The 26,728-nt window shown below is 30.1% G+C and overlaps 4 protein-coding genes and 1 long non-coding RNA gene across 23 annotated transcripts; 2 read left to right on the forward strand and 3 right to left on the reverse strand.

Moving 5' to 3' along the window:
• The first annotated feature begins 192 nt into the window (after positions 1-192).
• On the forward strand, positions 193-2,291 carry LOC138931674 (uncharacterized). Of its 2 annotated transcripts, none has more exons than XR_011446661.1 (4): positions 193-297; positions 747-785; positions 1,012-1,078; positions 1,664-2,291. It is a non-coding gene; the product is annotated as an uncharacterized lncRNA (long non-coding RNA). The 2 variants fall into 2 exon arrangements; XR_011446662.1 differs by lacking the exon at positions 1,664-2,291 and adding an exon at positions 1,164-1,366.
• On the reverse strand, positions 1,905-9,526 carry Crebb (Cyclic-AMP response element binding protein B). 12 transcript variants are annotated; one of them, XM_070292588.1, is made up of 9 exons: positions 9,221-9,524; positions 8,658-8,793; positions 8,127-8,339; positions 7,495-7,644; positions 7,208-7,331; positions 5,269-5,358; positions 4,518-4,661; positions 4,042-4,111; positions 1,905-3,885 (listed from the first exon to the last, which is right to left on the reverse strand). In XM_070292588.1, the coding sequence occupies exons 3-9, from the start codon at positions 8,316-8,318 to the stop codon at positions 3,741-3,743; spliced, it is 915 nt and encodes a 304-aa protein (XP_070148689.1). In that variant the 5' UTR covers positions 8,319-8,339; positions 8,658-8,793; positions 9,221-9,524; the 3' UTR covers positions 1,905-3,740. The 12 variants fall into 12 exon arrangements, with proteins under 12 accessions (XP_070148689.1, XP_070148698.1, XP_070148742.1 ...); XM_070292597.1 differs by lacking the exon at positions 8,658-8,793 and having other exon boundaries at positions 9,221-9,526; XM_070292641.1 differs by lacking the exon at positions 9,221-9,524 and having other exon boundaries at positions 4,042-4,102; positions 8,226-8,339; positions 8,658-9,211.
• Positions 8,795-11,911, forward strand: LOC138939007 (uncharacterized). The gene is made up of 6 exons (XM_070306447.1): positions 8,795-9,672; positions 10,491-10,869; positions 11,123-11,227; positions 11,324-11,416; positions 11,486-11,751; positions 11,885-11,911. Exons 2-6 carry the CDS (start codon positions 10,725-10,727, stop codon positions 11,909-11,911), a joined length of 636 nt encoding a protein of 211 aa, XP_070162548.1. The 5' UTR covers positions 8,795-9,672; positions 10,491-10,724.
• A 50-nt stretch (positions 11,912-11,961) lies between these two features.
• Positions 11,962-17,242, reverse strand: LOC138931680 (annexin B9). Of its 5 annotated transcripts, XM_070292711.1 has the most exons (8): positions 15,700-15,936; positions 15,086-15,127; positions 14,565-14,946; positions 14,258-14,337; positions 13,924-14,170; positions 13,584-13,765; positions 12,982-13,045; positions 12,276-12,497 (listed from the first exon to the last, which is right to left on the reverse strand). In XM_070292711.1, exons 1-7 carry the CDS (start codon positions 15,919-15,921, stop codon positions 12,995-12,997), a joined length of 1,206 nt encoding a protein of 401 aa, XP_070148812.1. In that variant the 5' UTR covers positions 15,922-15,936; the 3' UTR covers positions 12,276-12,497; positions 12,982-12,994. The 5 variants fall into 5 exon arrangements, with proteins under 5 accessions (XP_070148819.1, XP_070148812.1, XP_070148804.1 ...); XM_070292718.1 differs by lacking the exons at positions 12,276-12,497; positions 12,982-13,045 and adding an exon at positions 11,962-12,244; XM_070292703.1 differs by lacking the exon at positions 12,982-13,045.
• Positions 17,243-20,563: 3,321 nt separating this feature from the next.
• Homer (homer protein) lies at positions 20,564-26,640 on the reverse strand. 3 transcript variants are annotated; one of them, XM_070292796.1, is made up of 7 exons: positions 26,201-26,640; positions 25,120-25,276; positions 24,908-25,039; positions 24,572-24,823; positions 24,329-24,475; positions 23,969-24,244; positions 20,564-23,844 (listed from the first exon to the last, which is right to left on the reverse strand). In XM_070292796.1, the coding sequence occupies exons 1-7, from the start codon at positions 26,224-26,226 to the stop codon at positions 23,659-23,661; spliced, it is 1,176 nt and encodes a 391-aa protein (XP_070148897.1). In that variant the 5' UTR covers positions 26,227-26,640; the 3' UTR covers positions 20,564-23,658. The 3 variants fall into 3 exon arrangements, with proteins under 3 accessions (XP_070148897.1, XP_070148887.1, XP_070148880.1); XM_070292786.1 differs by having other exon boundaries at positions 24,329-24,478; XM_070292779.1 differs by having other exon boundaries at positions 24,329-24,823.
• Positions 26,641-26,728: the final 88 nt, after the last annotated feature.

The raw sequence follows: 26,728 nt of genomic DNA on the forward strand, positions 1-26,728 counted from the left end.
GAAGTGAGGACATTTTGACGTCTCTATATGGGCTCTAACCAATAAACCTTTCGCTTACGAATAAGCTGTAAATTGATTGGCTATCGCGTTGCCTTTTGTCCCAAATAACGCATCCTGAATGCAGCTAATGCTCTGTCTATGAATTTTATTTCTATGATTATAGCAAGTTACCATAGATTTCTATATATATTACCTGTGCTGGTTGCTGGTCATAGTCGGCTATAATGCAGCAAGGAATGGTAAGGAAATTATACGGAGCAGCACCAAGGAGGATTAAATTATACATTACGGCAAGAGGTAATAAAATCAAAAGAAATTGCGTTCTATAAAAAGAAAAGATTTCAGTAATTAATAATTTCTTTTTAATTGGCGGTTATATAATAGTTTGCCGAAATAACTAAATTGTGTTCGCGTTATGTATCCTTTGTAATCCACGTGCATCCATTGCAAATGCTTGTCCTATTTTAATATACATGCTTGCATTAGAATTCAATTTAAATAATTAAATTGGAGATGTATTTATTATAACATTTGGAAAATAAAAGGAAGCAAATTCTTATGTGATCATTTTGTATATAAAGTATGCATCTCTCTTTTGTGTGTAAATCTAAAAGGATGAAATTGTCTAAGTATGAAGTCACATGATTATTCATACATGCACTACCAACTGAAACATTTTATAAATATTTATGTTTATCAAAATGATGTTTGAGCATATATAAATTATATTAATATATTTTTTTCAGAATTATATGATGCATGCCAACATAATTGCAGCAAACTAGGTAAGTATTATTATTTGTTATATATAAATTACATGTGCTTTTAATATTTAAATATAAATAATACAGGATGAAATATCAGGCGTATGAAATAATAGGATAAAAGTTTTACCTAAATTTTTACTCTATTATGATTATTTCTACATGCACTACCATCTGAAGTAAATTAAACAATTTTTGTGAAAAGCATTAGTGTTAAAAATGTGACTAATTTATCATATTTTTGCAGAATACATGGGAATACTATAAAAGAATCTGCACACAGATAAAATAATGGCAGAGGTTTAATGAAGAGTGTAAGTATTGTATATGTGCATATAAAATAAATTATGTGAGTAAATATTAAAATTAATGAGACTAATTATTGCAATGAATTGAAAGGTCGAAAGTTTACTTGTTGCATAATAAAATTATAAAAGCTATGGAAGTGATTTGGTCTTGAAAGTATCTTTTGCTTAATAAACTAAATTTTGTATTTCAAATGCGATATGGTAAATAAAATAAGACAAATGCATTGCAAAATAAGAGGACTTTTTCAAAAAAGATCATGTAAAAAATGTTGAAAGATTAAATTAATGGGTCATTAAAAAAGTTTTGTCTCATTACTATTTGATATATCCTCCAACATATATAAAATTAATGATATAATGTTACGCTGTGTGTAATCAATATGTTATATATATTTGATTTAATAAATGTTAAAATATATATTTATCTTTTCTAAAGAAACCTTAATCTGTAAGAAAGTATAATTTTTCTTTTTTTTTATTATATGAAATAAAAAAATAGATTTAAATTGATACTTGTCAAACACATTGTAAAACTAAAATCAAGAGATATAAGTTAACTAGTTATTTCTAATCATATTTGTTGTATTATAGAAACAAAAAAAAAATGGGACAAATATATACTGCATATAGAGTTCTCTAATGGTAGTCCTCCATTTTGATAAAACATTTAATAAGGGTTATAATTTAAAGTTAACAAAATTTGCTTATAAAAAACACGTAAAAGAGGAGAGTACTCTAGTCTAATAAATGAAATAAATAAGCCTTCAACTCAAGTATGAAAAATTGATAACTGCAATGGCAGTAATAAAATGCACATGTAAAGGATACGGCACATTTATTATCTCTAATGGTTTTTTCATTCTGTTTCCTTTTCTTCCTTTTTCTTAAGCAATGTTTCATAAATTGACAATGTTCATTATGCATATCAGCATTACAAAACTACGAATGATTATGGATTGGTAAAATACGAAACTCGTAAACGATTGTATCCAGCGAAATACGAATTTTCTGGTACATACCATTTTAATATAAACAATTTTAGTATCTTTGTATGCATCAGAAAATATATGATAATACATATATATATTTTTTGAAATAACACAAATGCCATATGTGTGAATTTAAAATTATTTGTATCAATAAAGTAACAACTAAAGTTTACATGCTATGTCATTAATTGCAACGAGTTTTGTTAAAAAAATTATTTTCTTTATTTGGATTTTTAACGTTGTTTCCTCATAGAATCACGCATATTATTCACAATACATTGCGCGAAATTCCGACTGTGTCAGTAATTGGTTTCGATTCGACAACGAGATTATGAGGAAACGCGAGTTTCCAAAAAATAATACAATTCTCGTGATAGAGTTGCATATGTGTGTGTGTATGTGTATGTCAAGTATACATAAAACTATATTAATATACTTTAAAAATATCGTGTGTGTGTGTGTGTGTTTATATATATATATATATATATATATATATCTACCCATATTTACCTACAACATATTTTCCTTCATACGTATATACATACATATACATATATTACGCGTTGCTTTTTTTATTGTTGCAATCAATCATATGTATATATATACCGCAAGTATACATAAATCTTCAAGGCACTCCTGATGTATATTACATTCATATTTTACAAGTGTTGTGTTTGTCCAGCATTTGATGAATGGGGCATTTTGACGAGAGACGCAAAACAGAAATTATTTTACTAATTTTAAAAGCGATACTTTTAAAATATCGCCCTATATATGCGCATTTATACAACAAACGAAAAAGCGATGCAGGCATTATGGAAATTGGAGAAATGCATCTTTTTTTTTCTTTTTTTTTTATACAATTTCAAATTGCATTATCGTGTAACTATCTTTATAGTTTTCTATGTACGTTGCCAAGATTCTTTCGTGGAATATTCAATTTTAGAACAGCATATTAGAAGCAAATCTTTTCCAGTGTTGCATTGCATGCTTCCCAATTCTTCGCAAAACCAACATATAAATGGTTTCATTATTTTATGACACAGATTTGTATTAAAACCCGTTTCAATAATAGAAGAAGACGCGTCTTGCTTTCTTACTTTGCTTCGCCCCACAACATAATTTCCACATTCATAATAGAAAGAAGAGCTTTTTATTTTATTGTGCTCATCAAGTAGCTACTTTATCCATTTTTAGTATAAAATAAATCACAATATGTCGCGAAGCAAGGCACGTCTTTATTTAATACAAATGGGCGGTAAACAGTGATTACTAGAAACAAACATGTATATCATGCCAGTTAAATTATTAACGCGATCCAAGTATTCGAGACTATGAAATTGAAATTTCTTCAAATATATAGATTTTATTCCGAATGTCGTTATATTTATCCAAAAAATAGAGATTGATATACCAAATATTGCCTATACGTGTCTGCTGCCTCTGTGTCTCATATAACTTTGGCTTCCCGCTTTAGTAATAGCAAGTTTCACAAGCCTTCGTATTCGTTACTTAAATACAGTATGTTACAGAAAAACGCTTATTTATAAGAATGCATGTACATCACCATCACTTACTCCTAGTAACATTTAGGATAATGTACACAAACAAGACATGTACAGATTCTTCGACTGGATAATAGTTTTGATACACTGTTGCGTCAACTTCAAATACCAATCTCAGTCGGTTTTCTGCTGATATAGTTCTTTTAATGATTTCAATTCGTCGATTAACGTCTGATTCCTGTTCTCCAATACCGCAACACGATTTTCTAAGCACTTTATATATTCCTTTTTCTTTCTTCTACATTCACGCGCTGCCTCCCTAAATACATTCAAAATATAGAAGTAAGATTTTTTTATTGCACACTAGATTTTTTTATATACACACTATATACAAAAAAGAAAATATTTTTATCTTTGTGTAATATAAGATTTCTTTGTACAAATGTGTTTGATATGTGGACAAGTTTTTGCTCACCTATTTTTAAGCAACCTTAATTCTCTCTTTCGCGCCGCATCTTCCACTACAACCCCATGACCTGTGTAAGCTGGAACATTGTGAGAGACTGCACTTTTCAAATTTTTGTGTTGTACGCGTCAAAATTTGATATGATTTTCTACTAAACTCTGCTTATTTTGTTCAATAAGAATTACTACCATATTTGCCAAAAAAAAACAGCTTAAATAATATGTCAAACTGTATTGTTAGATTTATAGTATAATGTATGTATAATATTACTATTATATTAATGCTATATATTAATATATTACTTTTTTGTATATTAATTAAATTATAATCGCACATAATAAAACAACATTATAGTAATGTGCCAAAAAAAAGAAAAATTACAATAACGTATTATTTCAGAATAATACAATATTGTGTTATAAAAGCGAAGTATTGAGAAATAAAATAAGACTTTCTGACATCTCGGAAATGATGCAAAAGCACACCTGGGACAAAAAATTGAGGGTCCTGGCCCTGTGCATACTGCACTATAGCTCCACCCGCTGTCGCCGCGTTGCTCATAGTTAATGTGTGAAGCCCCGGAACTCCCTCCCCTTGGGTCGCAATTTGAATAGTACCGGCAGGAATTACTGTAAAACAAATTATATCGGAGATACATAACGCATATTTAAAGGAAAGTAATTTGTAAATAATAATAATATGTCGCGCGTGTATCACAATAACGCAATGCTGAAAATGATAATGTGCTTGCATTGAAAAAGATTTTATATGCGTGATAATATGATACTTATTGCGTCTTTAATATCTCATTCGAAAAATGATCTTTTAAGATATTAGCGTTTTTTCCCCCGCATGATTCGAATGACAAATATATCGACATCATCCCATAAGCAAGAATGCCACACCAAGCGAGTATCGTGAAAAATGATATATCACGTTAGGCAGTACACACAGGGATGGAAGACAATTGTAAATGTGAGAGTGTGCATCTCTTAATTTATACAATTCCTTTTTTTTTTTTTCCAAGTACCCCTCTAACATCATCTCCTTTAATATCCAGAAGAATACAAAGAACTATACATATACATATACATACATATATATATATATATATATATATATATATATTTATATCTAGCATCCCTCATATATTAAATATATATATATATATATAGACAGCCTATGGAACGTAATACAGCCAGGAAAGATATGTAAAAGGAAGATAAAGTAACCAACCTGTTTGGTAATGGAGCGAATGGGAAGACACTTCACTGTCCACGTTAGAATCACACTCGGAAGATGATTCTAAGGGGGGCAAACGACCGTCTGTAACACCGAATCAATCCAAACCCCCATTAACTCGTAACCGGTATCGCGTTAATATATATGCATCATTCTATGTACAATGTACCGCTTTCTTTTCCTTTTTTTTCCAGAGCGCCAAATCAAATACTTTATTAATATAAAATTTGAATCGTATGGGATAAATATATTCTATACTTGCAAGAGAGCATTTATGCATCCAGAGATTAAAGTTCTTTTTATCATAGTGATAAATGAAAAGAATAAAATAAAAATTTGTCATCTGACCATAATTTGTCAAACTATTTCTTTTCTGGCTGTTGATTATATAGCTGTATATTTATCAATATGCTGTGTGCAGTCAGCTCATAAAAAAAAAAAAAAAAAAAAAAAAAAAAAAAAAAAAAAAAAAAAAAAGAGAGAGAGAGAGAAATAATTAAATATTAGATATACAGAAATAATTTATGTAAATGACACTGGTCCATATATAAATAAACGCAAAATATATTCTCTATGAAAACACATACAAACTTATATAATTACATATATATTAATATAAATATTTTATTTCTATATAAATTATGATCAAAGATACATACAAGATGTACCAAGAACGATACAATGACATACGCGGTTTATGATCTGCAAAAAGATTATCCCATTTTTGCTCAAGAAATAAATTTAGAAAAATCGTTTATTTATTTATGTGTTTGATGCTGTATGTTATTATATTGCAAAGAATTTTATTTTATTTAAATATCTCTTTGTGTGTTATAATATATACTGTTCTTTTCATTTATCAAAAATCGATATTTATTTGTAATATTGATGCCACTTGATTTTACCTTTTAATATATTCCGCATACATTAGAAATTAATTAAAGAATGTAAATTTCAAGCTGGTAATCATAAATAATATTTGATGCTCCATAATATATTATGGTGGACAATAGTGTATTCATTGATGAAAAGTATTTAGAAATTATATCTTTTTCGAACCAAGATAGTCAATTTCTGGCTTTTGTTTATTCGATTTTTTTTTATTATTAAGTTTATCTTTTCCAATCTTTCTTTAATTTTTTTCGGTTACTTGTTGCTTAATATAACATTATGATAGGTTAGAGGAGCAATCTATACACAAATCTTTCCAAAATCTAAACTTTTTCATATCTTAATTTCCACATCTGTTTTCAAAGTTAACAATTCAATGTTTACTATATATATACATATATATTGTACAGTACAAGCTTGGTATGGCATACTTCTCTTATACATGCAACAAAAAATATATAATTTTATAATTGTTGTATAATTGTATAAGATGTCTCAATATTGCATAAACTTCTGTAATATGTCTTGAAAAAGCTTTCGTTATTTGCAATTTAAATTACTGAAATATATTTAAGAGCTTTAACATATCAAATACTCATTATACCATAGCTAATTGGCAATAGCATACATATATATGTGACATACATATCTTAACATATATAATAATGATTTAAAAAAAGAAAAGGACACTTAAATACCAATGCTAGATATTCTTATAGCTGAAGTTTTTTAATTTTATGACTTTCAGATATATATGCAAAAATACGCAAGTTATTATATTGTTTATTCGTTTTGTATCTATATATATATATATTTATTTATTGATTTGTATGAATTGACATGCGCTCAAACTTCTTATATGAGCAAGTAAAATTACGCGAATGTAATTATTAATCTTTAATATTTCTTTTACAATTTATATCTGCGATAAATCTGTGATTAGGTAAATTACGTAGATAAAACAGTTCTTCTTGATATTGTACATTCTTGTCACATGATATAAGTGTCCATGAGCATTTTTTTTAAAAAGAGATTGTTTTACCTGTAATTTCTCCTCCGCCTAAATCGTTAAGAATCTTTCTATAAGATGGTCGTCTGGTAAGAATATTTCTCTTCTTAGGTGAATCTTCATCTGAGAAGCTGTCATCACTACCAGTCTCAACCACCTTAACAAAGAAAATTTATTAACTATTTCTAATGCTTTATTATTAAATTATTTAAATATTCTATTTTTTCATATATACAATAGATATAATTGTATTACACATATTAATATCTATCTAAATAATTCTGGGATACAATATTATAAGAAATTGATACAAACTTTACCTGAAGAGTTTGCAGACTCCCTTGCGCGGTTTGTATAACGGAATTAGGTTTGCTAACCAGAATAACGTTTCCTTTAGAGATGGCAACAGGTTGTAAGTTCGTCGCGGTTTGTATTACAGACTGTTGATTGGGTTGTATGACTGATTGCACCTACATAAAGGTCACAGAAATGTCAAGTATTACAAAAGGTTACATCATTAAAACTATACTTACAGACACACATGATCATTATTCCTTACATATATTTAAAACGCGTATAATATTATATGCGCATTGATATCCATCAATATAATAATTTGTTATAATAAAAAGGAATAACGTACATGTTATTTGTTGTGCGTAATGTAAGAACAGTTGCGGAACCTATTTTAAACTTCAAACTTATATGCTTAATTTTACATTCGCAAAAAGTATTCCCTACACATCTTACCATCTAAGAACGAAGGAGATCTTAAGGAAACTTTGTAATCTTCTAAGATACAACCAGCATTATGCAAGATCAGATACCTAAATGGTACTTATGTTATAGAAATAATCACAATTAAAGGACAAAATAAATGATATATGCATGCTTCGAAATAAAGAGAAAGCAAATTATCGGACATAGATACACAGGAGAGTCTCCTGTATACCTGTGTTGTTCCTGACGAAGGTAGTGTCAGTTGCACAATGCTGGTAGAAGCTACCAGGTGGTGAGTTTGCTGCTGATGCGTTCTATCGATAGATTGTACCGAAGTTGCAATCGCTGGTGCAGCATCACCGCTCTGGGAGCCCTGGGACAACGGATCGACGGCTGATCCATTTTCCTCGACCATACTTTCCATAGCCCGGCTACCTCGCGAGCTCTGCAATATAAAAATTCAATGTACTACATATATCTGTGATAAGTAAAGTGATAAAAATGAATCTAATTGTATTCTATTGTGAAAATATATATAATATAAAACTAATATATATTAATGTGCATCCAACTCTATAATATGCATATATTTAAATGTAAACAATCTAACATTTATATATATATATATATATTTTTTTTTTTTGATTGGATACGATAAAGAAATTTTTGATTGAAAAATTTGCTATGACATTGTTGCAAATTTTTGGATTGGATATAAATAGAGAAAAGAACGCGAGAGAATAATAAGTAAATATATTCGTACGCATTTCTTTTATGAAGAATCTTCGCGAAGCTCATCGGGGTAAGGAAAAAGGGAAGTCGCGAGTCGTCCGTGCGGTTTAAATTTGCCGCCAATGACAAGTCCGGTGGTGCTTACTGCGTCATTTACATAAGCGGATCTAAAAATAATACGGGTGAGAACAATAAACACATTCGACGATACTTTGTGGAGTAGCGAGGAAACGACGAATCACGGCGCATGGGGAAACGCGAGAATTATTTCGCGCCTAACGTCTACCCCGGAAGCGCAAATTGCGATGATCTCGCGACGATCTCGCGGGAACGAATGTCAAAGGGTCGCTCGCGTAACCCCCCCGTTAGCCTCGCGGTGAGAAATACGTGCGTGTTTCTCGTCGGGGCGCCATATTTCACGGTATCTCCGCGCACAGCAGACGTAAATGCGGATCGTCGCGCGGACACGGCGGAGAGAAAACCACAAATGCACGCCCGTATCGGGCAGACGGATGGTTTTGTCGCGCGTGAAAGTCGAACGCGAGCGCGCTGGTCCATGCCCGATTGTTATTATTCTCCAGCTGGGGTACTTACCAGTTACGTATTTCTCGTCACCAAGTTTGCTGCAATCGGAGTGGGCAGTCGGGCAGGTACGTAGCAGCCACGTCAAAACTCCAGTTGCTTCGTCACTGGTGGAGCCCGCGACCTCTAAGTTGCGCGTCACGATCAAGATGGCAGTCGCCGTCGCGCTCGCTGCTCGCTGGCCGCTCGCTCTTTTTCCGCCCTCCGCCCCCTCATAATCTGATCTCGTCGGCGTTCTACGCGCGCGGCATGTGTGTTGTTGGTTGTGTGCACATTCGCCGCGTGTGCTTCAATCACGGACGACGCTTACGACGATTATCGCGTATTACATTCTATTGCACCTTGATCTTTCATTCCTCTTCCCGCGTACGTTTTTCTCCTCTCTCTCTCTCTCTCTGTTCATCTTTCTCTCTCCCTTTTTTCCTCGCTTTATATACACGGTTTCATCCGTCTTGAATGCAAAGGTAATGATAATTTATTTCAAGAAATAGTTATACACCCAAGATTTCTTTTCCTTCAAATAAAAATCGTAAGAATTATAGTATCTTTTTCTAATTCTTTTTATTTTTCATTGTTTCTCCGACAACTTTATTGAAATAATTACCAACATAAATTTGGAAGTTGTACATGTATGTGATTACTATTTTATAATTATATAATCGAAATACCTATTTTAATTGTAAGAAAGTTTTTAGTTATCGGAACTAATATTTCTCTATCAGCAGAAATCCTACAAATAAGTAGAATATTTATTTCAAATTAAAAAAATAAAATTTAAGAAATAAAGCCATATTTCATAATTGTGTAAAACAATTTCTTATACATGTATAATTTTTCTAATCTTCCTTTTCTTAAAAATTTTTAATAGATGAATACAAATAATAAAATAAAAATATAGATTGAAAATAAAAATTTTAATTTTGATATAAATATGTGTTTTCTGTATATATATATCATCGTATATATTATTATCTAACAAGACATATTGGAATAAATAAAAATTTAATATTAGGTAAATTCCGTAAAATCGGAAATTGTAAGGTATTAACATAAAGTTTGTCGGACACACTGATTGGCTATCGGATAGAAAACCTCTAGGAAAGTTCCTAAAGCTCTTCCAATAACAGCCAATCAGGATATGCGAAGTTTGCATGATAAATGATTTAAGCCTTAGAAAATATAATACATAGTTTGATCGCCGAGTCTATAGATTTGTTCTTTGTGAACTCCTACACTAAAATGAGATGGATATATATATATATATATATATACAATATTATAGAAGTTGAAGATAAAGAGAAAGAATGAAAAGTGCAACAAGTTCAACTATAAAGTACAAACTTCATTTCTGCGCGGGAATCACGGGAATCCCGAAGAACTTACGAAGCGGAAATATGATATTGGCGTAAGATAAGAATCCATTGAAGCGGTAAAAAGATAGTGTACGGTGCTATAAAGAAAATATCTGAAGCTATTTTATAATTGTCGCCAAATATTACGACAATAAAACAAAAATATGAAACAATTATATCGCATTAACATTATGATGAATATTAGTATCATCTTGATATTGTACTTTTATATACAAATTGTCGAAGGAATAAATCAAAATGTGATAATACAAACGATAGATTCTGAAACATCGCAAGCCAATACATACAGTATGTATTAAAGCTATACATTTATAACAATATATGTGTTTATAATGTGAAAGTGTCACACGCATTTATATAACATTTTTTATAATATAGTAATATTTATTTTTACCAAATTACTATATTTACAAGAAAAAAGAAAATTTGTACAATATTCTATTTAATCCATAAAAAATTAAGGATCTAGAAAATTAAATTACTTTGCAAGTTTCTAATTTTTTATTTTAAGTTTATATATATATATATATTTTTTTTTTAGATGAATATGTTTTAGAAATACGTGATAATGGTTGTGAATGTATTAAATATAATTGTGGATGCTGTCAATTTATAGAATGGGATACAGTCTCTTTAAATGGAACATGTGAGTAATAATTTTTAACCTATGCACAATACTATTAGTTGCTTAATATTATTCTATATGTGTTGCATTGTATTGAGACTTTATTTTTATGTATAGTATGTGCAAATGCAAGTTATTTAGAGTACGATTATGGGTTTTCTGTCACAGTAACATACAACAATTTTGCAATTATTAACGAGACAGTTTCAGGTAATATCAAGGTGCAAATCAAAAAATGTATAATTTTAGTATTATATTTTAATAAATGTATATTTTTAGGTAGGAACCCACCACCTTTCTGTGTAGGAGAGGATATTGTGGATGCAATAGAAATTGAAATTTGCTTGCATATGTACGATATAGATATTAATGATAAGTTTCATGGATGTTTTGAGATTTTAGGAAAAATTATGAAATTTAGATTCTTTAAATTAAAACTAGGTTGTATTAACAACCTTATTCCCTTTGAAATTCCTAAAAATTCCTCATCCTTATTGTTTGAAAAGAAAAAATATTCCATATTACTTATTGTTAGTGTGATTATGGTATATATGCTGAACAAAATATTTATATAAATAATATATATTTATATAAATAATTTTATATTACATATTTTTTATATTTGAAGTTTTATATATGTTATACCATTTCTTTTATTTTTGTGCCATATTTACATAGTACTTAGTTTACTTAGCTTTTGTTTAAAGATATAAGATAATATGGTAGCTTTATATTACTTTAAAAATACTTATGTTTATTTTTATATAGGACAGTGCTACTTCTTTCTTTTATAGTTATATTTTTATAAAATATATATAATATATTTTTGTAATTTTATAGATTTATTACATAATATATATAGAATGATAGCATAAGTGTTTTGCACATTTATTTTATATATACTCATTGTCCCAAACACTATTTTTATCTCTTTCTCCCTTCATGGTTATAACTATATTATAATTATTCATATAATTATAACTATTTTTAATTCAACATTGCTATCAATAGCCTTTTCCATTCGGCAGCGCAATCGTTCTGGAAAAGAAAACAAAGATATTCTCCCATGTTACCAATAAAATGAGCTAAAAGTTTATTTGCAAAAGTACACATTAATTGCAGATAAAATGTATATTTTTCATTTGCATGCATTTTTTAGATTTAAATTATTGACACTTGTATTAACGAGCGAAACATCTGATTGGGCTCTTAATAACAGAAATAACTTTTCCCGAGCTCGTTAATTCAATAGCGCGATCAGAAGCCGCTTAAAGTCATCGCTGCAGTCATTCTGTAAATGCAAAATAATGTGGAAAAATTAAAGCTATCAAGTCAAAGCAAATATAGACATTCATGTATTTATGTAATTAATACAGACGTTCATGTAGTCAAAGATGGACAATAATTAATAATATTAGTGCAAAAAGGGACAAATTTTCATTTTGATCAAAAATTTACTAGTGCTAGTATACAGTGCCAATCAATAAATCGATATTTAATTTTCGATCTTTACAGAAACTCATGTACAGAAATGGCCAAGTTTCTACATGTGCGTGTATTTTCTTGTTATTTTTTAATACGTTTTTACAGATGTTGCACTATCTGATGAAGCGCAAAATATAAATAACATGAATAATACTATATTCACTATTAACGACTAGCAAAATATAATAAACTAAATTAACCAAGGTCTTATAATATAACGAAACATTATAGGATATATGTAATTTCCGCGATACTGAAGTAGGATTTCGATAAAAGGGACTGTTGCATACAATCAAAATATTTTCATCCGAGAAGGGCAAGCAAGAGTCTCTTGTAGTCGCCTGAACAGTCGTCCTGAAATTTATGGAAAGTTATATGCAATGCTGAGATACAGCGCGTACACGTGAGTTAACAGATTATTATTATTCATTATTATTGTTGTTTAGTTCAGCGACTGTAAACGCAGCTTTTATTGACCACGAGTTAAGGAATGTGTCGTACATGAAAGGGTGAAATTATGACATAAATGCATAACATAATAAATTTTGATTATATAGAGATAAAAAGCATTACTATTGCTATATTAAGCGAGTAAATGTTAAGGCTGTATAATTAAAGCGCTGAAAATAAATAAAGTTCAGTTTCGACTGAACAAAATAAACGATTTAAAAGATCTGTTGTTAAAAAGACATTTTAGCTTTACCTTTTTTTTTTTTTTTTTTTAATATATCTATATATATATAGACTATTATTTTTATATTTTTATCAAAACTTTATATCGCTATAAAAGCAAAACGTAATGAAAAAGTAGCAAATGAAACAGCTATTCTTAAAATAAATATAGTGAAATTATTACGATTGCAAGAAATAGCAAAAATAGTATTTTACTTACGTCGATGGCTTCTGCAAGAGATTTCTCATAAAGTCTCTCATAAGTCTCTTTAATGTCGCCCAGATCGATCTCCGATCGTGTTACAATTATGCGTATTAATGTCGAATCCGTGGTGCCAAATCCGCGCATAGCTTTGTACAGTCTTTCCGCAAAATAGGCAGTCTTGTCGCGAGCGCATTTCACTGAAAGAAAAACTCATTTATATATAGTTTTAGAATGATGAAAGTAGACGAATTACATTCAGAAGAATAAAATATTTCGAGAGATTAAATTAGAAAAAAGATGCGAATAATAGCAAATAAATTCTTATACTTGCATAGCTAATTTAATTATTTCTTACCCACAGCTAAGTAACCGTCCTCGAGAGAACCAGAAAATTCTCGCTTAATAGCATCCTCCAAACTATTTCCGGCGATACGTTCATATTCCTTAAAAATCCTTCGCAATTGCGGATAACTTTTAGTGATGAGAATTGCATTGAAGGTACTCTCGTCGGTACCCCACTGTCCTTCACCTGCGGCGAGAAGTTTCTCGGCATCCTGAAGTGCGGCCTCCTCATCGACGTCAGTATTCTCGTTTCTACTGGCCTGTGTATGCGATTGGTAATTAAAGAATAGAGAAAAACACTAAATGAGACAGACCAGAATGCACAGTATCTTTCAATTATTACTCACGCAGGACAATGATACCAAAAGCCTCTTAAAATGACCGGAGGTATCACTCTTGAGATCATCCTCTAACTCTTTGTCATACACTAACAAGATAAATTGAATACATATAGAGCAGAACTTATAGGATAAACGAAAATACAATGTTTTTAATTATCCGAAATAAGAATCGCAATTTTCAAATTTGTTTAGATAACATTTCTACTTCACGTACAAGAGACAATGCTAAATTAAGAACAAACAGATCTCTACACAATATTTTGCATAGGAACTTGCGATCTATTTACTATATGTTATTATTATTACCACTTACGTTCTTTGTAAACGGCCGATATTGTCTTGATGCCGTAATTGCTCAAAGATGCAAGGACTTCGATAAGTGCGCCTTCATCAGTACCCATACCGGAAATGGCATTGTGCAATTCCTTGGCATAAAGATGAGGAAGAGGTGTCATCAGGGCGCAAATGACCGTCTCGAAATTTCCGGACAATTCCGACTTCAGCTCAGAGACGAGGTCTTTGCCGTACATCGTCTTAAATTTGTCGGCGATTTCCAATCGCTGTACGATTCCCCGATGAGCCAGAACATCAATGATGGCCTGTTCGTCAGTCCCGAAACCCTTCATGGCAGTTCGTAAGAGAGTGGCATCTTCCTCAGCATCGAAGGGATCAGCCGGATACACGGTGGGTGTACACTGGAAGCATTTATTATTTTTTAGAAATATTGCAAAAATCGTCCACTCATACTGATAAATTAAAACGAAATGAATCATGATGTTGCACGCTCATTATTCCGAGATTTACATCTCGTTATAAAATATTAACATAAATTACCTGTACGTGATAATATTGACTAGCTGCCATCTTATTGATTACCTAAAAACATTTTATTACATTAATATATTTATTATTTTACATCTCAAATACTCTCAATTTAGCAATTTTCTTTTAAACTTTAATATGTGTATATCTAATTTTTAGATATTATATTATTTAATTATTTAACTACAGTAATAATCTGTGATTTTTCGAAAAATAAAAATGATCGCATTGTTCAAATAAAATTCTTTACATAATTATAATGTAAATTTTTAATTATAATGTAAATCGTAATTATAAAATTATATTAAGAGCGACTTTCTACGCTGATATGATGTTTCATCTGTCATAATAATTAATGTGTGTAAACCGTGCGATCTGACGATGCGGTAGTATGTCCTTGACTCGTTTCAGATGATATACGTCATGTACAAACGATGATCTCATCGCGTAATGCGCTACATCCATTTGCTTATTACTGTACATTTGTACAACTATCAAAATGATTGTATGTCTATTTTATGATTTAGGAGATGACAAAAATTATGAAAGAATGTTATTTTGCAGGATACCGCAGGATTATATTGATCAGACCGGCAAAATGACACTTGGGGTGTGGCTGGTTTTACCTTTTTTGACGGCGAGGTACGCTCTTTCCGGAAAACTGTATCGGTTCTGCTAGCTGGTAGCCGACTAACGGTTTGCAAGACGTTCTCCGTCGAGGAGAAGCAGCACGGAAGAGAAGAGGAAAGGAATTCGCTGGTGGGGCAATACGTTTTATATCTGTTTACGATGAAGACGACGGAGACACCGACAGCCCGGTATTTTTTTTGCCGAATTTTGAATGACATAGATGTAGATAATGCGAATTAGATGAAATCGATATCGATCGGTTTCAGTCTATAAATTTCATGATTGATTTTTAAACGTGAAACAATATTACCGCAATTTAACAATCATTTCCAACTATTTTTCTGAAGGAAAAAACGTGCAAGGGTAAAAATAAATAACAGGAAAAACATGGAAAAAAAATGTTTTTACGTTATGAATATTTTATAGCCGTATAACCTTTTTTATTTTTATCAATTAATTTATTTATATAATTCATATAATTTTATTAATTATTAAGAACGTTAAATTAATCATAATATTGAATCATTAATAATGTTGAATTAACGAAATTAATTTTAACTATAGTATTTTTGTTTTCTTCTTATTGCTTTTCTTTATTTTTATCAAGTTGTGATCAATTGCAACTTTTTTGCTTTTTATTTTTATTGAAAATATTAAAAATATTAAAAAATACTTTCCAAAATAACCCTTGCTAAAATTATTACCTTGGCACCAATATTATTGGAATACATACGAGAAGCATAAAATCGATACCAATTGATTATAACTTCGATGAATAGTTTTTTAATGCGAAACGATGAATTACTTAGTTTTTAATAAAAATATTTATTAAATGTAATTGCCTACGATGACGAAAGTACAGCGGAAGTATTTCTGTTACTCATAAATTCCGATTCTCAGAATGATTCATACAATTTTAATGACGTATTCTTCTTTTTTAAAAACTAGAATGATTATAATGCGGAGCATTTAAGAAAATAAAAGCACAGCTAATAAAAATACAACTAATGTTATTAAACAAAGTTGATGTTAAATATTAGATTTCAATCGCTAAGAAAAATGTTGATTAAATAACGCGATATAAATTTTGAATTGAGGACTGTATCTTATAAAAAAGAAATATTCTTTTTATAAATTTAATTTTTCAACGTTGATCTTTCTAGATTTTTAAATTGCAAAATAGAAAGATAAATATATAAATAGATATTCTGTTTACTCATGTCGTCGATAAAGCAAGCTATTAATCTCTATAAAGATTGTGTAATAAAAATCACTGATTATATTTTAATCACATTTAGAATTTAACTATCCAAGGTTATCGAAGTCAAACAAATGCATAATATTCTAATTAATGATACAGCTGAATTGTTTACTAAATTGCCGACTAAATATATAGATTATATTAAATAATTTTAATATTACTTACGTTAATATATATGTATTAGTTCCACTGAATAATTTAGAGAAAGCCGGCTGCTTTCGGAATGATTCTCTTCGTCGCGTTGTGCACGAATGCGAATACCTTGCTAACTGGGTGGAAACTGTTCTGACAGCGGCGATATTAAGGACGCATTGAAGGAGAGAGGAGAGAACGTTCACATTGGTGGGGTTGGCGACGTAGCGCCGAATAATGACGTGGAGAACGGAATATCCTATAGTGAGCAAAAGTGAGCCAAAGGATATGATGGGTGAATCGTTGCCCGCCGGGCTAACGCCGTAAAAGATCGATAGAAATATAATGAAAATATTTTTTACTACCAAAATTTAGGCACATCAATATATGTTTTGCGTACGAATAAGTTTTAATAAAATTCAAAATTTAAAATGAAACTCTTTTATTACATATTTCCTTCATTTCTCAATAAATAATATATTACTTATTAAGAGCATATATGATTCATAATCCTTGATTGAATGAGAATAAATCTGAATAGATCTTGCGATGCTCTTGAACACGCAGAATGCGTGACGGAATTAGCACATATATAGTGTCCCGAAAGTCTAGGCATTTATTATTTGCATGATATGTAGACAAAGATCGAACTAAAAATGAATAAATATCATATCAAAATATCTAATATGTATGCCTAGCTAATATTATAAATTTTGTTGAATTTCCAGTATCGTTAAATTCTATGGAGACGTAATTTCTATGTGCCTGTATGTACACCTTATATGACTGCATTGTATGATGTCACTTGCATAACATGCATTCTTATTCAAAATAAATTTATTCACTTCATACTGTAATAAAGATTCGATGACGCATTTAAAGGGAATTTGATAAGTCTAATCCGATACTACGGGAATGTTATATAAAGAAGTACTTGAAAGAGATTTGTTCAACATTTTTTTTCTGAGATATATATATCCATCAATGGATCGGATGTATTATTGAAAGGGGATTACACTGGTAAAATAATGTTTGATAAGAGAGAGAGAGAGATCTTCTATCTTTGTATAATAAATTTGGGGATAATTTTTAATGCGGATTATTATTAATGAGTTCTTATTTGGAATTGACATGTGTATATAGAGCTTGTGATAGAAAAGAAATTCTATGTGGAGCCGTTTGAAAATGTTTTATTAAGATTACATATGGCAAGCGAGGCTTTCGTTTCCAATTCCTCAAATTGAAAATCCATCTCCTCAACATTTTTTTTCAATACATACATGTGTGTATATATATATATATATATATATATATATACTGTCAGTACGATAAAAAGTGCATTCTCTAACACATCTCTTGCACTTATCTTATCTAATTATTTACTAAAAATTTGTCTAGGTTCTTTTTTTTTATCACCTTTACCACTTTGAGAAAATCGTTCAGACTTCTTGTGCGAATCGTTCCCTTATACGTTTGTACTATACAATTATAGTACAGTCAAGAATATGCGAGCTGAATGTTATAATTATTCATAACCACAAGTAATATCCTGATAATGTGAATTTCTTACATTTCGCAAAATATTGTACATAGTTTTTTTTTTAGCAGTATATTATAAGCACATTGTAAAAGAATTTATAAAACAAGGTCAATACATACTACATACTAAAAAGTTTTGTCAAATGCATCGAAATGAGTCTCGCGTTGATTCTAAATTGTGCGTAGCAAAGGAACTACGTTATACACATCTTCAAATCGTACACACATCTTACTTATTATCTTTTGACTATACAAGATGTTTCGAGATATATACACGCAGTCTTGATCCAACAACCGGCGAATTTGAAGATGATCTCTTAGCAAAGCGAAAAAAAAACTCATTTAATTTCCAAATATTAAAAAAATTCTGATTACCATATATATATTTTATTATTATAACTTAACATACCTTATTATTGCTATATTTTTATAATCAAGTTCTAAATTAAAGCTCCATTATATAAAATTTTTTTGCTGTAAAAAAGATCTTTATTTGTAGTCGCTTATAATTCAGAAAGATATTAGCGCTTCGATATTTTCACTAAAGAATTAAGGTATGATTAAAAAATTTTTAACAGCTTATCCAAAAAAAATAAAGAATGATTAAAATTTTCGAATAAACTATATAAACTTTAGACCTAAATGAATAACATATTCTGCATTTTTAAATATTTTCTGATATTAATAAGCTATGCAAGTTTAAGACAAAGAAATTATTAATTTTCTAATTTTTTGTTTAAATTTGAACATCTCAAAAACGAAACTTTGTATAAAAAAATTTGTTTATACACTTTTCGAATTATATTTCTAAATAGAATTTTCTCTGATTGGACCATCAGTAAAAAATTACCTTATATAGTCAAAGTCTTGATAACGATTCTATACAGTACATATCTGATATCAGATCCCAAATCCCAATATAAATCATTGATGATAAAGAGAAATGATATACGCAAGAACAATACGAATGTAATCAAATCAATTTTGTTATATAATCAGGATTTGTTTTACTAAACATTACTAATATTAAATGTATAGATTTTGTTAATTATATTCATGTGATAACTATTATTTGTTATGAGAGTGTGCCTAAGTTCAAGAAATAAAAAAGAAAACAAAATTTGGGAGAAATGCATATTATGCTAATCATGGTTTTTGATATGTTTTATATATTTGACTATTAAACATTTTTGCAAGCGCACACACATAATTAATGCAATGTATTTGTAACACTAGTAAAATATCTCTAACACGCGGAAATGCTACTTACAATAATTTTAAATAATGATAACGTAAATATGTTGATAAGAAATGTAGAGAGAGAAAGAAAGAGAAAAAGAGAGAGAGAGAGAGAGAGAGAGAGAGAGAGAGAGATTTATGTAAGCAACAGTAATAGTAGATAAAAGAGTGAGTTAACAATAGCAAAGATTGCAATAGTAAAAGTAGCAGCACAATAGCAATGATAATAGAGTAATGCTTTTCACAATAATAATAATACGTTCTCTAAATATTTATACGATAAGAAAATGTTACAAAACACATTTTTGCATTCAATATAAATTTTTGTATAAAATGCAATTTGCAAAAAAGATATATAAATCCGCGTTCTCTTAAAATTATTAACTTAATTCTTACATAATTATATAATTTCCGATAGATTCGACATTAGTGCACATAATCACTTAATTGTAAATGCGCGCGTTATGATTCATGCAACAATTATTAATTTCAATACATATGTCATGGAAAATGAAAATATTCCTATAACATTGTATAGTATACGTATATAAAATGTTGATTATCCGCATGTAGATTAACTCGAAAATCGATATTGAGTAACAACTGTTCTAATAAAAGAAACATGATAGATATACATATTAAATATGAAGTATACATATATAATAACAATTTTCATATAGTGTAAAAAGATAAAATAATACCTATAAAGAGTATTTTAATATACAAAATAAGAACTAAATGTATATAGCTTCTTAAATATAAATAAATTCTCTAATAACAAGATAATATATTGTGATAAATATAACATTACTTTAAACCCTCCAGCTCTGTCATACTGTATACAGTCTTAGATTTGATGTAAATTGCACCACAAAAGTCTTTAAAATGAAAACATTATTAATCTAACGTCAAATGCGACTTCAATAATATAAAATTAATAATAATCATTAATAAGCAAGCATAGATAATAAATCTTACAATGGCATGCCGCACACAAGTACTGCAGGATTCAAGAATTGAAATTAATGTATGTACAAAGTGTTTCAGATTCACTGCATTTTCTTTCATCTTTGATCTCTTTAATATTTTTTCCACTTAAGTCAAAGAATTTACAATCGGGAGAAAGTGCGTGTGATGCTAGAGGGGTTATTCTTTCTATATACCATACGTTAGTCGAAACACAATAGTTGTGAGAGGCGGATGATGTTTCAATATTAGATAATGTGTTTAAAGAAGCGGATATTATATTTGTGTCATTCTATGATATCGAGAATCTTTGTTGAAAGAATATTATTTTCTTTCTTGCCTTTTTTTTATTTAGTGGCATTTGCAGGAACGCTTTTACGAAAACATTTCTCTCACAAATACGCACACGGGACAGTCGCCGTTTTACTATATTTTATACATAAGAATGATTCTCACATACGGCAAATTCAACAATAAAAGTATACTTTTTTATAGAACTTTACAGAGTGAGACACATAACTTTACCATCCAAAATCTTCCACCAACATCGTAGAAAAAGCTACATATAGAATATTTCATAAAAGAATACTTACAGATATTACTGTATTGCGGAAAACTGATTATAAATAATTTTACCATAAAATATCCACTTATCTGAATTTTTGTATATTATGATTAAGTATATGGATTCATGAAAAAAAAAACGAATGATTAATCCACAAGATCAAAAATGGTGAAAAATGTAATTCATAACATAAGTAAAACTATCACAAGCATGCCATTTCATATATCAATGTGTAGTGTATATCATGATGTTTCACACGCATAATTAACATGAAGAAAGAAAACATTTTGCATAATAACATTCAAAGATGATCTTATAGATAAGTAAAGCAATGATTCCTAAATAATATTCCAGAGAAAACATTCTTGTTCAATTATTAATAGTATTTGTCTCATTGTCATCTTATATCTAAAATTATTCTAAAATTCAAATTGTAGTAGAAAAGTAAAAAAGTTAAATAAAAGTATTATTTTTTATATATCACTATAGAATATTTAATTTAATTTAAAGCACTGAGCAAGATTAGAAAAAATAATTGCAGATAAAAGAAATATATAAAAGCTAATATTTCTTTTTTTCCCCTATATATAAATTGCTTGAAAGTGATTTTTTTTCTTATTGTCCATATTTTTTTCTATTTATATGTACAAGCACTCTCTCACTGCATTTGTTCACTAATTTACATAAAAACTGATTGCAAGTGTTTTGTATTATTAAAAAAAAAAAAAAAAATGTAATTATGCAGATATGTGAACAATAACTGACATGCACTTGTTTCTGAATTAGTAACTTATTTAAAAAATTGTGAAAGCAATAAGAACAGTTTTTGCTAACAAATGATCAATCTTTTCCAATTCAATAATATTAAGCAATTTTAGATATAAGTTTATATAAACTCTCTTTTCCATCTATCCGACCATCTTAATATAAATAAGATCGTATATTTTTTTAGACACCCTGTATTATCCATAGAAAAACGGGGTTACATTTGAGCATTGGAGCAAATTTGAAAAATTTTGAAGTATCGTGCATCACAATAGAAAGTCATTGCGTTTATTAAAATCAATGTTTAAAAAACGCCAAAAAACTTTTCTATTGTATAGAATATTTAAATTTTTAAATACATCCCAATGTTTGCAAATGTATCCTTTTCTCTCTTACATATTACCCGTATCTATTAGTATCTGGTCAATATGCAACATGCTGATTGACTCCATACTCCTTAAAATACTAAATTTCCCCATTTGGATTTCTCTTAAAAAATCACTTTTGAATTCACCTGCGAGATATCTCTTTATTAGATATATCTCCATATATTTTACGAAACATCCTACATGTAAGATTTCATCTTGATACATTAGAATAGAAAATATAGATGGAGGAATAAAAGATATCAAAAGAGAAAATAAAAGATTCACAAATCAAAAATCTTATAAATTTCTTAAGTCATTGAAATATAAATTTTGTTGATTTAATGTCTGTACATGATTTTATATGTATGTATACAGCAATAACTGTATTATTATTATGTTTAGGATGAAACGTTTAGTAATAATTTTCTATAAAATTATCAAGATATTACTGTCTTACAAACTGTAGATAAAAAACAAGAATATGTAATGTAAATTTCAAAAAAATAATATCTAGACGAGCATTAGCCAGTTTCTTAAGAAATGAGCAGAGTTTATAATCTCAACTTATATGAAAAACTTGTAAGATAAAACTTATCTTTTTATTTATAGAAAAAAATTCATCTAAATTTTTTTATCATTTTCTTTGAAAACAGGTTATTTTTGAAAATAATCACAAGTGCAAATTTGTAACTGCATTCATATTGCATTTATAATATAAGGCTATATATATAAATAGAGCATTTTTAAAGCATATAAATGCATAGAATTTCGGAAGGAGAAAAACAGGTGGTAAAGTTAAGTGTCTTATTCTGTGTAACAATAGCATGATTATGGCACGAAACTTATTTCTAAAGAGAAATGCTAAACGGATCAGATCGATTCAATATAAATACATGCTCGGGGAGCGATCTTTTCTGTAGTGTACTATTTTCAAGAGACGACTATCTCAGTATTCTATAATTTTTCTGTTCGATTAATCTGCATTCGATTTTTTCTTTTTTTTTTAATTTTTGGAACTTTTCCCTTGATTATTAATCTATGTCATCCATTCGTACATCGTGCTTACAGTAGATACAAAAGACCTAAGAAAGGCATTCTTAGGTTTTCCTACGATGCAAACTTAAGTTTGCAATGTATTTGTGATTTCTCGATGTACAGTTACCAAATCTTGTATGTAACCAGCTAATCTAGCATTTAACGTATCCAAATTTTGTTTTTGAACCTTATTTGCACTCAATGCAAGTTCTAATTGTTCATGAACTACATTTAACATATCGCGAAGTTCTGCATTCTCCTTCTGTAGAGTCTTGCAAAGACAGAAATGAGATATTTATTAATCAAATATTTGGAAGACTATCCTAAAACTTCAGTATACTAGAAGTATTATATTTACGAAAAGATTAATATATAAGAAAACCTTGTATACATACCACAAAATCTTTACTCTTAGTAGCCATAGTGAGAGCTTTGATTTCTTCATTTCGCGTTCTCAGCTCACTTTCCAATGCTTCAACTCTCAATCTTAAGGCTTCGCTATTTCCCTCCGCGATTTTTCCAACTTCTAAATCGGCGTATTTAGCTTTTATTTTGGCATTTTCGTCTTTATATAATTGTAGCTGTCTCTTCCATTCGTCAACATTAGCTGTGGATTCTTGTAATGCACTTGTTAATCTTGCATTGTTGGTTTTGAGGGTAGTCAATTCAATCTATAATAAAATATCAATTGCATTATTTTATCGCTTATACATAATTTTCATTTATATTCCTAAACAGAATTTTCTTCATCGTACCTCCCATTTCTTTGCATTAGCAGAACTCTGAGCTAGAGCAAGTTTCAACCTATCATTCTCGTACTTGAGCTGCACCTCAGCTGACTGTCCACCTTGTGTAGAGCTCAATTGCGCCGATTTCCCTTGATGCTGCGGACTTTCTGTACTCTGCTGAGAAACACTCTGTGATCTTGAATGGACTGTGTTTTTCAATTCATCGTCCACTTTATTCTGACAACTACCAGGTAAAGGACTGCTGCTTACCGAAGATACACTGTTCTGAGCGGATATCATATTGGCATTCGGGTTCGGGTTGTTCGATGCCGACACATTGGAGTTAATCATCGAAGAGTTTGGCGGATCGATAAGATCTTGTTCCGACGATGGCATACCCGACCGAGACGTAATAGGGCTAACATTCGCACTAGTAGCTGGTGTAACTGAAGAACTATTCGACTGTAACTTAGCGCTGGCTAGTTTAGTGGCTTCTTTCACTTCATGAAATTTCTCAATAAACTGTTGATAAAGAATATTTCTTCTGAGAGTATAATATATAAGGATTTTTGCTTTGTAGATTGTAATAAAAATGTAAACACAAACCTTTCCTAACTCAGCCTCAGATGCAAAACCTAAACCGTATACAGTATTCGCCCTGACATCCGACCATTGGCCAAATTTCTGTGATGTTTTTGTAAAAGTCATGTTTGGCGTAATTGTGCTATTTATAACTGCCTAAAGAAGAAAGGAGAGCATATATGTTAAATACTAATCTATTTCGTTTTTATGCTTATAAATATAACTCTTGATCACACCTTTGTTCCTTCAACTGATATTATTCTGTACAGACTTCTGGTAGAATCATAAAAAAATGATACTGATATTGCTGCTGATGATGCAGGTACCCAAGATCGCTTTGTCTTGGGATCAATATGAAATACGTGCGCTTTGCACGTAAAGATTGGTTGTTCACTGTAATCAATTTAAATAATAAAATAAGAGTGTATATACATATGTATGTATGTGATCTTACATATATGATACAAAGTGTCTATTTTTATCTGACCTCATTAAAGCAAATGCATATTCAAAGATATAATAGAGAATTGACATATAAAATTATGAAGAAAGATAATATATGTACAATAAGATTTTCTATAAAGAACAAACAGTATTTATTTATATTTAATTAACGATAAATAAAATTTTAAATATTTTATCAATACATATTGTTAAAAATTATTTTTTCATGAATACAAGAGAGTAAAAATAAATTTGTCTGGATAATAAAATAAAGGAGATTGAATATTAACTGCTCGATTTTAAATAAATATATAAACGCGTGAATAAAAGAAATATTTTATTTATATTATAAAAATATAGCCTGTGTATATATTGTGTGATTTTACATGTGTGTGTACCAAACAAATCTTAAAAATGTTAAAACTTTCTCGCTTATTAAAAAATTTGTGTATAACGTATTGGCTCCTTTTCCTAGTTATTGAAAAATGAGACGACTGCCGAAAAACGAGTTTGCGTTTCGTCATTATTTTACAAAAAAAAAAGGAGAAAACTTATTTTGGAGCGTCACATTACTCGAATACGTATACCGCATTGTCATTACTGTCAATCAAGTCGAAATAAAACGCGTCCAAGAAACAGATGTCACGGAGAGAGAAATGCAGTTGCACAGGGACATTGTCTCCTACATATTGAAAATGATCTAATTCATCCGGCACGATGGAGGCACCGGTGATAGGCGTATTAAGAACAATTCGTTATACATACACGGGAGCGCGAGATGAAAATTAGCGCGATCGTGTATACACATGCACGTTACACACCCTTAAAAGGCGGTGTGCGAAGTGTATCTTTTGCCGGAGAATAATCACTTACCCCATTGTTTCCTTGCCCGATGTCATATAAGAGGCTCTTCTTAGTCGCGCGGTCTTATAAATCGTGTCGCGCGCATTCAGCACGAGCGCGCGGCGGCTATTTTCAGATCAGGAGAGGCGAGATTTTCCGAGAAATCGCCGAGAACTGTCCGAGCGTAGAGCGAGATCCGCGAGTTGACAGCCGCCGCCATCGGCCAAACCACTATCTCTTTCTCTCTCCCTCTCTATCTATAGCGTACAGCGACGATCGCGCGACGACATGAACGTAGTCGAATCTCTCCACACGGTCTGCCTGGATTTAATCGATTTTCCACAAAAGACTCTGCTATTCGCCGTTAACCTCTCGACGCGATTCACCATTCTCTGAGTCTTGTCAAATTCATTGAATCCACTGAACGAGGCTTCGCGAAAAGTCGCACACGCACATCACGCCCGACACGATCGTACTCGAATCGTACTTAAAGGCACTAACGCAACGATGCGACAATCATGGTTTGAAAATAGTGCTGTAATCATAGACGTGTGAAAT

Source organism: Polyergus mexicanus, unplaced genomic scaffold (genome assembly GCF_030449975.1).
Source record: "Polyergus mexicanus isolate NDT 795.1 unplaced genomic scaffold, iyPolMexi1.0 SCAF_1, whole genome shotgun sequence".
NCBI lineage: Eukaryota > Metazoa > Arthropoda > Insecta > Hymenoptera > Formicidae > Polyergus > Polyergus mexicanus.